At 36.1% G+C, this 16,096-nt stretch overlaps 1 protein-coding gene across 1 annotated transcript; it reads left to right on the top strand.

Moving 5' to 3' along the window:
• Positions 1-9,580: 9,580 nt before the first annotated feature.
• Positions 9,581-10,814, top strand: LOC149168792 (putative pectin methylesterase CGR3). The gene is made up of 4 exons (XM_089424978.1): positions 9,581-9,688; positions 9,778-9,932; positions 10,041-10,113; positions 10,170-10,814. The coding sequence occupies exons 1-4, from the start codon at positions 9,581-9,583 to the stop codon at positions 10,812-10,814; spliced, it is 981 nt and encodes a 326-aa protein (XP_089281104.1).
• Positions 10,815-16,096: the final 5,282 nt, after the last annotated feature.

The raw sequence follows: 16,096 nt of genomic DNA on the forward strand, positions 1-16,096 counted from the left end.
TTTACATTTACATATCTGCTTCAACTTCTAGTTGAGATTGATTTTCCCTTTCAATATTTGTGTGTTCTTCTTTCTTTCTTTTCTAATAGTTTCTCTCGTATTCTCTACACTCCTCAATGCCTCTTGTTCGATCATATTTTCTCTTGTAATTTCTTTGATTTCTCATGATAATTCAATCTATGTATATTTTTAACATCTAATCCAAAAAAGTCAATTTCAAAAAATCGTATAAAAAAATTCACTTTCAAAATTTATACCAAAAAAATTACTTCAAAAAATTAGCATAAGAGAGTTACTTAAAAAAAAATCACTTTAAAAACCTGGCCTAAAAGAATTAGTTTAAAAATTAAGCCCAAAAAACTTATTTTAAAAATTAAGCTAAAAAATATCAATTTAAAAATTCAACCCAAAGAACTACTTTAAAAATTAAACTAAAAAATCTCACTTAAATAATTCAGCCCAAAGAACTTACTTTAAAAATTAAGTTAGAAAATCTCACTTAAAAAATTTAGCTTAAAAGACTTTCTTTAAAACTTAAGGCCAAAAAACGTCCTCCAAAAAGATTAGCCCAACAAACATCCTCCAAAATGTTCAACCCAAAACAAAGATTTACCTTAAAACTTTACTCCAAATGAGGAAAGTGTGTGAAAATGAAGTTTCAGCTCAACATATCTATATTGTTTCATGCGAAACTTTTTTCATAGGGTCACATCATTTCATTTTTGTGGCCAACAGAAAATATCGACACATTTTCGGCCGAACTTTCAAAATTAATTCAACCGAACTTTTAAAATATTTGGACCGAGTTATTTTTCCATTTATTTTAACGGGTGTCGACAACAAACACAAGTTTGGTCGAATGTAATTTTAATTCGGTCGAACTGTTTTAACTTGCAACTCTGCAAGATCCCGGCTGTAGTATGTTTTTCTAATTTCAAAATACTTAAACTCCATCAAACATGATGAATTTGTTGTTGGAACAAAAACCAAAATTTGCAGAATTAAATCTACTTTCAGTGGATATAAATTTTTATCAAATTCCATAGAAATTTGCTAATTTTAATTAATTTTCTAAAAAAATATGTGCAAATTTTTTTTGAAGGTCATTATGATTCAGTGAAATAAAAAAACTATAATTTCCAAAATACATTATAAAAAATATGAAAAATTTATGGTGCATTACATTGGTCTATCTTCTGTAATGGTTAGTTTTTATATTTTTAGTTTATAACTAATATGTTGAGAAATTGGATGCATAGCTAAACATCTTCAAAATCTATAGTTTTTTCATATTAGTTCAATTCAAAAAAATTTAGTAACTATGAAGTGTGTCAGTTGGTTTCGTAAATATAATGATATCGAAGTAGAGTCTGTCTAGACTGTTGCAAGACATTTTATTTTTCAAAAATGTCAAGTTAACAAAGAATACACTAGTTCTAAAAAACGTGGTGTGTTATAAATCCCTTGATTTTTAAAGAACACACAGTCAAACAATTCCTAAGTTGACATATCAAATGTGAATAAAAAATTCCAAAAAAATAAGTAACAGAAAGCTAATAAAATTTCTTACAAGTTTTATTTTTATTGTAAAATGAATTTATAAATAGAAAAACTGATTTGGCTTGCCGAAACTTGAAAAACTTCTAAAAATGATATTTTTTCTCAAAAACAAGAAAAAAGTGTAACCCAACTTCACATTTTCACCCAATATTGATTCTCAATTTGTCATTAATGCATATGAAGCTGCATCATATTGGACAACTTACATGAAAATAATTTGACAAATCCATGACAAATGAATTTAAAAGAATAAGAAGAGAACATGAAAAGGGAAAAGTAAATTCTATTTAAATGATATGTTCATTAGGAAATGAAATTGCTTCATCTTTAATATATGTTGACCCAAGAAACAGTACATATAGCACTTTCTCTTCCATTGAAACATAGTTCATGGGAATACATATTTATAAACATAGCACTAATGGATGAACAGACATTTATCCTCAAACCATCGTTCCTGCTAAAATAGGAAGATGACAACTCCAGAAATGTAATGTGTAATTCCATTATTGATTATTACATTGGTCAACCTAATGCTATAAAGCATGTATGCATTGTTTAATTTTACTCAAGGTACAACAAAAATGGCACACCCATTTCATAAAGAAAGAAACCAAAGGTCATATGATTCATTAAATAGAAATAGCACATTAACTATGAAAACTATGGTAGGGAAAAGCTTTTGTTATATGTTCCATTTGAAAAAAACAAGAATGCATTGATATAAAACTTGGTCTCATGGGAAGCCTTATATATCTTACATGAAAACACAATGAATCTAATTCACATATAACATCAATCCACTATGGGGCAATTTAGAAAATGAAATTCAGGAAATCCAAAACAATTCCATAGATCCCATTGATATAATGAAAAAATAGAAAATCGTTGAAAACTTTAGCGAAAAATATGATTTGCAAATAGATTTGCAATGTTCCCATCAGCATGGAAAAAAAATACAATTGAATATTGGATTCCATTTGTCAGAGTGTCCATTTCTTGAAATATCACAAATTAAGAAGAATGTTAAATAGAGAACAATAAGAAATTATCAAAGACATTAAAACGAAAAAAATTATGAACATGGATAAACCATTGTATATATTCCTAACTAGAGGAGCCAGAACTTGGAAAACATTTACAACAAAAATTAATATTCCAAATGCTCATACGACCTTATGATGCACACCATTCAATTGATCCATTGAAATCAAAAGAGTTGATACTAGCATGCACAAGCAAAGATGCATATAATGGAGGTGGTACAAATTAATGTTGTATTTCTTATTCCTTTTAATGATTCTTCCCCTACACCACTTAGCAATGAAACATTAGATGCACTAGGAAAACTTTACTAAGAATTGAGACGGGTTTTCATTGATGGGGTTTCCTTACTAGGAATCCATTTTTTGTTTTGCAATGATGATCATTTGGGAAACATTAAACATGTCCAGACAAAATACTTTTGAAATGTTTATATTATATTTTACTATGATCTCTATCAAGCATAGCCTATACTATATTCACTGATATTTGAACCTATTCTCAACAAACAACCAGCCCCATACTACTTTTGGAAATAAAATGTAAAATGTTATGAATTGCATACTACAATGTGCAAACAAATGAAAAAATCATCTCAATATTTAATAAAATGATAATAAACACTCAAACATAATATAATATGGTATATTTGAACAAAATTTGTGTTAGGCCTACACCTATTGGCCTTTCTTTTCCTTATATTTTTTTTATAAAAATAAAGATGGTGCTTTGTACAATAAAAAATATTGTAAATTGTTTTCGGTGACAAAATTGTAATTAATGCAATCAACCAAGAAGAAAAAAGTATTGGTGATTTCCCTTCACATTTACATACAACAACATTTCTTTTAGAAATAGTCATGAAATTAAATATGTTGGTTGAGATCTATGCTAGAAATTACGATTCACAAGATGGCCTTGTTAATGGAGGAGATGGAACCATTAAATCCTATACAAAAACAAACAAAATTGATTCCATATGGATAAAGTTATTTGATACAAACATAGGACATCACCAAGAAATAAAGTTGGCTCACTTATATAGTGAAGGCATTTTCAAAGATTGGATCCCCATATTGCGAGTAGCAAAACCAATAACATCATCAACAAAGATAGGCTATATCAAAATACATAAACAATTTCTTGTTCAATTCGCATACGCATTCACAATACAAAGATCGCAAGGCCTCACACTAGACAACCTTGCATTTGATCCTACTGGAATATGACATCATGGACTAGTCTGCACAACCCTATCACGTGTTAGTAACTAATGCAACCATATGGCTGCTACACCCTCACACCTTATCGGGACTATTTCACCCTTATAAAACTTTAAAGCTCCATGCCCACATATACATGTCGGAAGCATATTTTGGTATTTTTCCTTTAAAAGCGGAACCACTTAATCTATCAGAACCCATTACATTATCGGAAGTGTTTCATATCACTTTTAGCCTTAAAAAAACCTTGGTAACACTTTCTATTGAAATACATAGAAATGCAGAAAATACACGAGAAAACTCTGCTCCACACATATACCCAGTTCTCAAATATTATACATCTACGTTAATATATATCGGCAAATCTGTCCTTTGATCCATTGCCTTCCTACTACGCGCTCTGATTGGCTAATCTCTGCCATTCATTCCCTTTTCCAATCTAACGATCAGCATTCACTCTGCACATTTAAATTGACGCACCGATTCTCCACCGTCGATCTTCACATAGTGGATCTAATGGCCCACATCTTATTTCGGGCGGACAATTTATACATGGATTAACCGCCCGATAAAGCGGTTTCCCTGTTCCACTCGTGCTACATGTCAAATGGTGAATGGGGTCGGGCGAATGTCATTCAATACCACTTAGAGTCCTTCCGCCACTTGAAATACCATGCACTATTACAAAACCACTTCCGTGATCCAATGGCCATGGTTGATCGCGATCTGATGGCTATGATTTAATTGCATATCGCATAGTCGCAATCCTCCAAGCCAGACTCCTTTCACTTTAAAGTTCCGATCCGATCAGACTTTCGGACCCGATAAAGTATAGTTCCTCGTCTATAAATGGTTCAAGTCCGGATTCCAAATCTGACTATGTTTTGTGCTCATTTTTAGTGTAAAATGGGTTTTTCTCTTGCGGGACCAAAACTATGTAAAAAGACTCGCCAACACACCTCAAACAATGATATTTAAAATAAATCCATGACTTCTATCAATCACATGATTTAGGCATTAAACATAACAAAATAAAAGGATAATCACCCAGCCTGAATGCATAGAATCTGAAAGCATACAAGGGTTTTCGTAGGCCCGATAATCAATCATAAACACAACAATTTCATTCATTCAATATAAAATGATCACAGAGTCTCTCCTTGGCTGATTTCAACTACAATCCACACTATTCTACTCTCCTGAATCATTCCCCTTTGGCCTGATTCTTCAATTAGTGGCCTTTGTTCCTAATCTACCCGTAGGCTTACAATTTCCTCGTGAATCCTATCTCTCTATCTCCTCTCGACCTTTTCTTTCAAAAAAGAAAGCAAATTACATATATGTTCCATCTAACAGTTTCCTTCCACAAATGAAGGAATTCACTATATTCTTAGAAATCAAATCCTACTCTAACTAATCAATATAGCTAATTGGCTTAATCTCCAAGCAGGGAGGATCACTGGCCATTTTATTCTGAATTATGTTCAGAATTAGGCAACAAATTAACCACTTACATAATTTGAAATTAATACAGTTAAACAACCAAGTCTTCCTCCAAAATTTCATTAACCATAACATGTGACCACACCGTCACATTGTTGCCTAGGTCTAGATGCTCCTGCATCAGACTCCCAAGGTTAAAAATAACCATGATCTCCTGATCATGTGCTTCTGATTTGTGTCCTCTTGGATCCCATACTTTGTTTGGTGGTCTATCCTTGGTTACTATTGTTGATTGTTGTCCTTCTCGTCTCCATACTTTATGTTGTATTGTCCCATTAGCTATGCTCTCACTATCTACTGTTGTCTTTTCCATGTATCTTACTTCTTTTTGCTCATCATCACAATTTATGTCAGGCTTCCACACTTTAATTTGCAATTTACCATTACCTTCACCTATTCCATTCTTTCCAGCCAATCTTCCTTCCTTCTTTTGTCCTCTATTTAGATTATTGGAATGTTGTTTTATGAGTCTCCACAACTCATCAATTTCTTTGTCCACTTCACTTCTCAGATGATGAATACTATTCTTTTGCAACTGGATGTGTTCTTGCATAAGAACATCATAATCCTTGTGCCAATATTGTTCCATATGCATTTCTAAAATGTACAAATACCTTCTCCATTGATCCCCTGCAATAATTCCAGTTCCTTCGTCTGCTTTCTCATTCATGGCTTCACCTCTTCTTAATTTAATTCTCAATATACGTGCAACTCCACAAATTTTTTGAAAACTAAGAATTCTTCCTGCTTGCTTAGATACTTGGAATACTCCTTCTTATAGTAACTTAATGTCTGCACCCTTAAGGATCATAGCATCATACTTGTCTGCTTCTGAAATGTCATCCTCAGCCTCTTCTTCATCAATAACTTCTTGTAGCACAATATTAATCTTGCTACTATCATCTCTTGAACTCATCTCTAGTTCAAAAGTTCCATACTGTAAATTCAATATCATTACATCTTTCTGAGACATTATGTTCTCATCCTTCCTTACTTCGATCTAATCTTTAGAATCAACTCCTTGTTTCAAATTCACTTCACATTTCTTTGTTTCTACATATAAATCTTTACCAGAATCAATCAATTCATTAAACACAAATGCTTTACCTTGTTTCCTCATTATGACAACATTTCTGACAATTTATTCTCCATATTTTTCATCCATGACAACTCCTTCATTCTCATTCAGTTCTGGTTGTACAATCTGATCACTTATTCTTTGGTTTCCTTGCCTCTTCTCCAAAAGGCTTGACTCATGCCACAAATCTGCCATCTCATTTTGAATTTCTCCCAAAAGCTTTGCACAATATTTACTAACTTCATTGTCTGCAACATCTGTCTTTAGTCCTTATTTACTCTAGCTTTCTTCAAGGTCAATAATCTTCAATAACTATTTAATATCTACAAATTCTTCAATATCAACCTTCAGTAGTTGTTCTCCTTTGGCTTCAGTCTTCAATAGTTGTCCAATACCTGCATAATTTACTACAACTATGTTTAACAACTGCTCTTTCCCCTGCATCACAAGATTATGTGAATTTCCTTCTTCTAGCTTCTGAAAAATCATATCTCTTCTTTTCCTTTCCCTTATGACCTCCTTAAACAATTGCCTTACTTCAGTGTATCCTGCATTTACACACAAAATATTAGTTTCAAAACTATGAGACACCAAGGATTTCATAAGATTCTCCATTGGGTTTGTATTAGCTTCATCAGTTTTCCTAAGAAAACTGTTTGTTCTATGTTCATATGAATGGATCTCTTTCTTTCCAAACATTCCTTTGATCTCAATAATTCCTTTGCCATCCTCCTTTTGACTTATCCTTTGGATGTCATCTGACTGGACATATTCCTTCACTTGACTGTAACTTTTCTCTTTATTCCTCATATGACTGTGAGTAGTCATCCCTTCACCTGTTAATATAACAGTTCCCAACAACTGCTTGTTTTCCCTTAAGTTTTCATGACCTGCAAACACACAACAACTTTCAGTTTTCAAAATACAATACCTTTCATCCTCTTTTGATGCTCCAAGCACCAATCTTCCATCATAGATCTTCTGGATTTCAGCAGATCCTTCTTGTTGTGACTCCATTCCTTTGAGTCTCTCCTTCTCTAACAAATCAATATGAATTTGTTCAAGTTCCCTGAACTCATTCATCAGCTTGCCATTCCACCTCTATTGCAATAGCTTCCACTTGACCCTTTTCTTCATTCTCCATCTGTATCTTTGGTCTTCACTTGTCTTTCTTTGTAGCCCTTCTGTTATTATATTTACTTCTATTCTCATTACTGTCAGACTAGTATCTTATTCTTCATTCTGCTGCTAGTTTCTATACTCTTGCAATCTAATGCCTTCCTCAAATTCATTCTCATGTTGTTGATCATCTCTTTTAAATTGTTTGTTCTTTCCATCTTCATCTTGCTGGATTAATTCTTCTATCTCCTTCATGTCTTTGAGGACATAACTTCCTTGTTGTTCCTGATGTTTCATCTCACCTTCAAATAACTTCTGCTCAATTTCTCTGATTTTAGCATCATATTTATTAATGTTGTCTTCCATACCTACAGTCACATCATTAACTGAAGAGTCTGAACATTTACTTAACTCTATAAATGTTAGAGACATTTCATCCTTATCATGCATAGTAACCATTTCATTTTCTTTATCAGGTTCTGAAATCTTCATTTCCCCTTCATGTTCCTTGAGCAATATTTCCAAGAATTCTATTTCCATATGAAATCTCTCCAACAGTTCATCACAACTTCCATCCTCAGCTTCATTCTTTTCCCGGCAATCCTCGTGAGTTATCTTGTCTTCTGCACTGTCATATAGCAAAGTTCTTTCATCCATTTCATCAAAAAAATTCATTTGCTTACCTTCTTGGAATACCACTATGGCATTTTCATTAGACTTCTAGTCCATATCAACTTCATCTAACTATCTTAACCTAAACATAATTTCATCTATGAACTCCTTCTGCTGCAATAAATCAGCACCTTCTTCCTCTAAAAGGCACTCTACATCATACTTCACCTCAAGAGCGTCATTCCTATTTGTGACAGTTTCACCAGACTTTCCATCATCCTCTCCATATCCTGCAAACATACATAAACTACAAGAATTAAAATCACAAGGCTCCATTGCCTCATTTGCTTCCCTTGTCAACATATCTTCTAATTGTTCTGAACTATGCCAATAGTCCATGAGATCTTCAACCGATCTCTCATTATCCTCTTCACCCAACATTTCACCTTGTTCTGGTCTACAAATGGAAACTTCCATTTTTGCCTCTGCTTCTCTAAGGTTTTCCATCAACCACTTTACCTGTTCTTGTTATAGCCTTCTCTGCAAGTTATGCCACTTCACTAGGTTCTTCCTCAAGACCCAACCTAGTCTTTGGTTCTCCTCTAGCACCATTTCTATTATCACTCAAGAAAAAAAATATTTTAAATTCTGAACATCAATTTTTTAAATTTGTCAAAGGGTTGGTGTCAGTTTTGGGTCTATTCTGTTCATCTTGTTTTAGAGTTTTGTTAAGAGTCTTGTTAGTATGTCAAATGGGGTCAATTCTCTGTTTTAGTCTATCATTGGTCTCATATCTCACATGAATATCATATGTCGAAACTCATTTCAAAGTTCATAGCACAGAAACCCAGTCTAGTTGATTTCGTAGCGTAAAACACCGATTTTGCACTAACTGCGCTACGAAATCGGGAATTCGTGCTGATCCATAGCAAATCTCACCTCAACTGTCATATTTACTAAAATCCGTTGTGTTTTCATCAACAGTTGTCAGCTTATACACTTCGTCTATCATATCCAACCGCTTATCCTCATCATTAGGTCGTTAGGTGTCCTAGTACTGGCACATGTTTGCAGTTGTACTTTGCTCTGCGGTTTTGGTCGTTCAACTAGGCTTTTCGAAATGGTATTAGAGCAATCGGGGAAATAATAGATAAATTCCAGGTACTGGATTCAATAGATTCACATGGATGTTTTCTTCAGAAATGCAATATCGAGCATTCCATTGTTGGAATTCGTTCACGTCTGGAATCTGGAGTTGAATTAAAGGATATCATGATGATTGGCGTTGACTATTACGAAACAAAGGCTGAAGATTGTATCACTCCTAGCAGAAGGGAAAGTACCTATTGGAATTGGAAAGAACAAAAAAATAAGGAATTGTATCATTAACAAAAATGCAAGGATTGGAAAGAATGTTACGATTTCAAAAACTGATGTGGCAATGCCTGAGAAGCCTTCTGCAGACCCTAAAACAGTACTTGCTATCATACTAGGCAGTGGAGCAGGAACACGGCTTTTTCCTCTTACAGGAAGAAGAGCCAAACTGGCAGTACCAGTTGAGGCCCATACAGACTCATTGATGTACCAATGAGCAATTGCATTAACAGTGGGATCAATAAGATATTCATCTTAACACAGTTTAATTCTCAGTCTCTAAATAGTCACATTTCCGAGGCATATGGTTTTGGAAATGGTGTGAACTTCGGTGATAGCTTTGTGGAGGTTCTACCGGCCACTCAGACTCCAGGTGAAGATGGGATGAATTGGTTTCAGGGCACAACAGATGCCATGAGGCAATTTATGTGGTTTTTTTTTGGGATCCGAGGAATAGGCATATAGAACATGTTATTATTTTGTAGGGTGACCATCTCTACCGTATGAACTATATGGACTTTGTACAGAAACACATTGACAAGTAGGCTGATATCACAATTTCATGTGTCTCGATGGATGACAGTCGTGCTTCTGATTTTGGTCTCATGAAAATTGATAATAGAGGTCACGTGCTTTATTTTAGTGAGAAACCTAAGGGGGCATTTCTTCTTCTTGGCTATATGTATAATGGTTCAGGGACAGCAATCAAAGAAAACTCCAGGGAAGAGATATCTAGGGAGGCTCTCAGTATTGATAATGGGGAACAACTTTCTTGTGGTTCAGAAATCTGGAAGGCATTACCACTTCTGCAAGAAGTTTACGGGGACAGTATGTGCAAGGTCTTACATGTCGGTCTTGATGCGTGTTCTGTAACCTCCAAACTGTTAAAGGAAGATGACACTGAAGCTTGGGGTATTGAGCCATTTGATCTAACATCAACACTAGACAATTCCTGCAAGAATTTGATTCGAAAGGGTATTGTATGGGTTGCCGACATCATATTTCCTTTACCTTACAAAGCACAATCATTCCAAATTGTGTTTTTTTCGGATGCCCCAAACTATTTGTCCACAAAATACCTGAATAAGACACTGCCAGAGCTTGCTAGAGTCTCAGTTGAGGCACTTATTCTGTTTGTTGGCACTCCAGGTCATTATACTTCAAAATCAACAAAATCTATTCAACTGAGCAAAGCTGGAAGGCCTGCAAAATTACGGAGTCAATCATGGTGGCAAAGATATTTCGAGTCATTGGGACTACAAGAAAATGAGAGCATGACCAGAAAATTTGAGCTGCTTTAGACGCAAAAGTCCCTTTCGATTTAAGAACCATAGCTTGCATGCTTTCCAAGTTGAGGTTTGTTTAATGCAATGAAAGACAGTCATGATGGAAATCATGAAAGGTTTTGTTCAATTTATTCATTTCTGATTCAAGAAAAGATGCAGGGCATTTCACTGCTGCATGGGATTTTATAAAGCACAGGAAGATGTTGTAGCTGCTTGTAAAGAATTTGGCATTAAAGTTACCCTATTCCATGGCCATGGTGGGAGGTTCAAGCTGTGTTGCAAGTGACACAACAAGCACAATGATGCAGAAATTCTGGGATTCGACTCTGACATTAGAGCCACCGGAGATTGATGAGGATGGTCACAGTGATTTCTCTCCAAGGCAGTTAGTTGATGGTATAGAATCAGTAAAATCAGGATATCCATTGTTAGGTATTGCGAATACATTTTATACCTTGGAGCAAATAACAATTTCAACCTTTTTACAGTGAGGAAAAATAGCGATGCTGCAACTGATGAAGAGAGAGGAAAATTGGAAGTTGTAGGTGAATACCAATTAGGAGAGTTTGTTGTATCTTATTAGGCATGGATCTCTTGTTATGTGTCTGCCAGATTCCTACAGTTATATTTGGAACAATCAATGGTATTATTGGTGTCATTGTATCTCTTCCTCAGGAGCAATATCCGTTTCTTGAAAAGTTGCAAGCAAATCTTGTCAAGGTGATCAGGGGAATAGGGGGCTTAAGCCATGAACAGTGGCGATCATTTAGCTATGAAAGGAAGACTGTGTTTTTGAAATTACACAGCAGTTTCGTAGCGTGCTACGAAACTGCTGTAGCTACATATTATCATTCGATGGGCCAATTTTGAAGAACAAATGGAAATATTTTTGGAGCAAGGTACACCTGGCATGGAAAACAAAATAATCAAATGCATTTTTATGCAAATTAAAAGAAACAAAGAAGGACATTTGTGAACTCCAAAATTTCATGTTATGAAAACAGCAGCCAAATTCCAAGGGGATTACCAAGCAATGGAAAACTCATCTTTGAAAAGTGAAATATTTTTTCATTCTTAAGATACTGAAGTACAAAAACCTCTTCCACTTTCTTTAAATCCATTATGATTTGAGAGAAATGAATGATCAAACTTGCGCTACGAAACTACTGTACGTGCAGTTTTTCACAAGCATATTTTTACACCTGTTTTTCAAAGACTCATTCTTGGCGGTAGGAAAGATGTTTCAAAAAACAAAGAGAGGTTTTTGTTTAGCATGGATTGGTTCACAAAAGCCTCCTTCAAGTTTTCCAAATAAATTTCTTATGATAAGTTATCAGCTCTGTCCCAAGACATATTTTTCAGCCAGAACAGAGCAAGGGATAGTCTCCTAGTTTCTAGGAACAACAAAGGGATGAGTCATCAAGGGGCAGATGGAAGGTTATGAGCACCATGAAATTAGACTTCATGGAGTTTTAGGTGTCAAAGAATGTTTTAAATGTTTAGATAAGGTTGTTGTAATCATAATAAGGAGTTACACTCCTAGTTGTATTAGGTCTCTAGGACTCCTAGTTAGTTGTCCTTTGTATTAAATAGTTAGTTTTAAGTGTCAATAGGTGTCAAATTAGGAGGAATTCGAATTCCCCTCATGCTGGAGGAAGGAATCTACATGAACTCTATATATGGGAGAAGAACTAATGCATTAGGGCTTGGAAATTTCAAGAGAAACAGTGCATATTATGTTATTGCAGAACACTGTATGTTTTATGTTAATGCAGAAGTTTGGCTTTACTACTCAGGATTTAGAGAGGGTTTTATATGTTTTATTTCCTCATGGATTTCTTCATTTTCTCACTTGCAGTGGTATGAACACATGTTACTTAGAATTCATTGATAATGCTCTAACTTCCTTCATGTGTTCATAAACTGTGTTTCCTATATCATGTCTCTGTTTTGCTAGTAGATTAAAACTCTTTATGCCCTGACTTCCATGTAAGCTGATCTGTTGTTGTACTAACACATAATTTGACTCCATAGCCCAATAGATTCTTGTTGATTGGCATTTCAACCATTTATACATTTTCATTTGATTCCAATCCATAGAGTTAGCCATCTTATTCATTATCCAAATCTTTAATCTTGTGAGAGAGCCCTCTCAGGTTGGGGAGGCTAAGCCTCAACCAAAAGTTGGTTTGAAATAGTTACTCAAAGTCCTCCTGATCAGCAGCCTATCAGGGGTCTGATTTTGTGATAACATTTTGCTACATCTGCCGGGAGGCTAAAGATTATTCTTTCCCGAAAACAAAAGACTGAACTTCTGAAGGTAGCAGGAGCTCAAAAGAATTTTCAAGGCTGCAAATCTACCTTGGCGACTCCATTGTTGAAGAATTCGAAATTCATAGATTCATGGTGATTCCACTAGAGTTATGAAGGACCCAGATGCTACCATTCTTATTTCAAGGTATGCATGCATAAATTTTCAGGAATTCATGGATTCCCAAATCATTTTCCCAAGGATGCATATTTTCTAAGGAATGGTCCAAAATTCAATGGAGAAGATTTGAGTTTAACTTTGAAGTTTTGAAAATAATACTGAGAGGGGGGGTGAATCAGTATTATCAAATTCTTTTAACAAATCTTCCTTATTTATACTTTGAATTATTTTTGCATATCAGTACCATAAAATAATGAGCATGAACAAGAAAAACAAATAGTCACACCAAGGAACACCAGATGTAAGGTGGAAACCCAATGTGGGTGAAAACCACCTGCTGCAATATGTCTCTATCTTCTTTCAAATTAGAAACTCCTTTTACAATGATTTTGTACTGGTGCAGTCCTTTACCAGTACGCAAGCTGCAGCCTGCAGAGAGCTACAACTCTCTCTCGTTTTCCAGTCTCTCCCGGAAGGGAGCTACAACCCCCTACTTCTTTTCTTACAAGGACCACTTATCATAAATTTTCAAACTGGATCCATAAACATCAAATGATCATCAAGTATAAGAAAATCACCCAGTCAACTGTAGTAACCAGATCAACAATAATATAACTAAACCCAGAACACCTAATCAATAGAAAAATACAGCCAAACAAAATGTCTTAAGACAGATACGCAGTTTTTCTTTCTTTGGTTTGTGTGCGTACGCACTTCACCTTCTGCTCCCCTGCGTATACCCGCAGGGACCCTTCTGCCGCACTGCGTGTCCACGCACTGTTTCTTCAACCGCGCTGCGTACTGTTACTGCAGGTACGCACCCAGAGACACTATCGTGCCGCGTACTGTTACTGCAGGTACGCACCCAGAGACACTATCGCGCCGCGTACTGTTACTGTAGCCACGCACTCATAGATACTATCGCGCCGCGTACTTTTACTGTGTGTACGCACCTGAACCTTTGTCGCGCTGCGTGCCCACGCAACTCTCCTTCTTTTGCTCTACGTACCTACGCAGCTCTCCTGTTTCTGCTCTGCGTACCCACGCACCTGTACCGTTAATCACCTGCGTACTTCTGATTAGGGCCGAATTGGCAGTCCACCAGTGTGCCACAGTTAGTCAAATGCCCAGATCTGATCATGCGCTCGAGAGATCACCCTTCACAGATTCGCTTTCAACTTCACTTTCATATAGATCAAGCTTTTAAGACAATAACCCAATCTTTCAGATCTTAAGATATTCAATTTGCAAAAGATACTTAGCCAAGTGATCTCCTTTGCTTTATATAGGCAAGCTCCTCCTAAAATCATGGATCAATACCACTAGCCAAAACCATAATAACACAAATACCGTCGGCTAAATACCAAGGGTTAAACATAAGAAACCCCACGTGTGCTTTTCTCTGCCTTAAAATGAGTGCACTGGGGGTACGCACCTCCTGAACGACGGACCTGTGTGTCTGGCTACGGTCCCTTCACGGTGTACCTGCATGTACGCGTCTTCTGAACTGTTCTCCTGCGTACTTCTTAATTTTCAACATATTGAGAGCCTGATCAGAGCATTGCCAGCATTGCCACGGGTGTTTCCATCAAGTACAACATCTGTAACATAGAGCCATACCAGAATCATAATGCCAAGAATCTCCCCCTTTGGACTTGATGCCAACCCAACCTCAAAATCTTCAGCTTCATTCTCCTCCTTTGACATCAAGGGCAAATGGTTATGCTCCCCCTAAGGACATGAACCAGATATGCAAAGAAGAACCATAATCCACCAGACACCATAAATGATCATGAAAGAGATAGAGACATATTGCAGCTATATTCAGACCAGCTTCCATGATCTCCTTCTGTACATCCTCCATAATGCCAACAATGCATTACATGCTCCCCCTGAACCTGTGCCGCAACCCAGCACATGTACGCATATACCTAGATGAACCATGCGTACAACCATCAATCAGAAGAGTTTCAACAATAAGATGATGCATCAACAACCCCCAGCTTTTGCCTGAGGTATTCAAAAGTCTCCCTGGGCAGTGGTTTGGTGAGAATATCAGCAACTTGTTCCTTAGAAGGAACATACTCCAACTTGACTTTCTGTTCAAGCACTTGTTCCCGGAGAAAATGATACTTGATTGGTATGTGCTTGGTTTTTGAATGCATGACAGGATTCTTTGAGATGCTGATTGCACTTGTGTTATCACATAAGATGGAGATAGGTGGTGTACAAGTGATTTGAAAATCCTGCAAGGTCTGCATCATCCAAAGGAGTTGAGTGCAGCAAGATGCAACAACAACATAATCCGCTTCAGCTGTAGATAAGGCAATCGAACTCTGTTTCTTGCTAAACCAAGATACTAATCTGGAACCCATAAAGAACGCACCACCACTTGTGCTCTTTCTGTCATCTACGCTTCCGGCCCAATCTGCATCAGTATAAGCATGAAGTGTGAGATTTGTATCTCTAGGATACCATAAGCCATAATTTTGTGTCCCTTGAAGATATTTGAAAATTCTCTTCATTGCCTGAAGATGAGTCTCCTTTGGATTTGCCTGAAATCTTCCAACTATTCCTACTGCATGCATGATGTCCGGTCGGGTACCTGTCAAATAAAGTAGACTTCCAATCATAGATCTATAGGTTGGTTGATGTACTGCTGCAGATTCATCATTTGCGCTGAGGCTACATCCTGTGACCATGGGTGTACATACTGGTTTTGCATCTTCCATGCCATATTTCTTCAAAATCTGTTTGAGATACTTGGTTTGAGATAAAAAGATTCCTCCTTCTTTTTGTTGGATTTGCAAACCAAGGAAATATGTCAGTTCTCCCAGCAAGGACATTTCAAATTCTTTCTTTATGA

This window comes from Pinus tabuliformis, chromosome 4_2 (assembly GCF_031772625.1).
Source record: "Pinus tabuliformis cultivar Carrire ecotype Pingquan chromosome 4_2, CPIR1, whole genome shotgun sequence".
In the NCBI taxonomy this organism is placed as follows: domain Eukaryota; kingdom Viridiplantae; phylum Streptophyta; class Pinopsida; order Pinales; family Pinaceae; genus Pinus; species Pinus tabuliformis.

Coding starts and splice junctions, on each gene's coding strand:
- LOC149168792 (XM_089424978.1), top strand. CDS start 9,581: ATGCCTGAGAAGCCTTCTGCAGACCCTAAAACAGTACTTGCTATCATA. Junction 9,689..9,777: donor GAAGAAGAGCCAAACTGGCA/GTACCAGTTGAG, acceptor ATCTTAACACAG/TTTAATTCTCAGTCTCTAAA. Junction 9,933..10,040: donor GGCACAACAGATGCCATGAG/GCAATTTATGTG, acceptor GACTTTGTACAG/AAACACATTGACAAGTAGGC.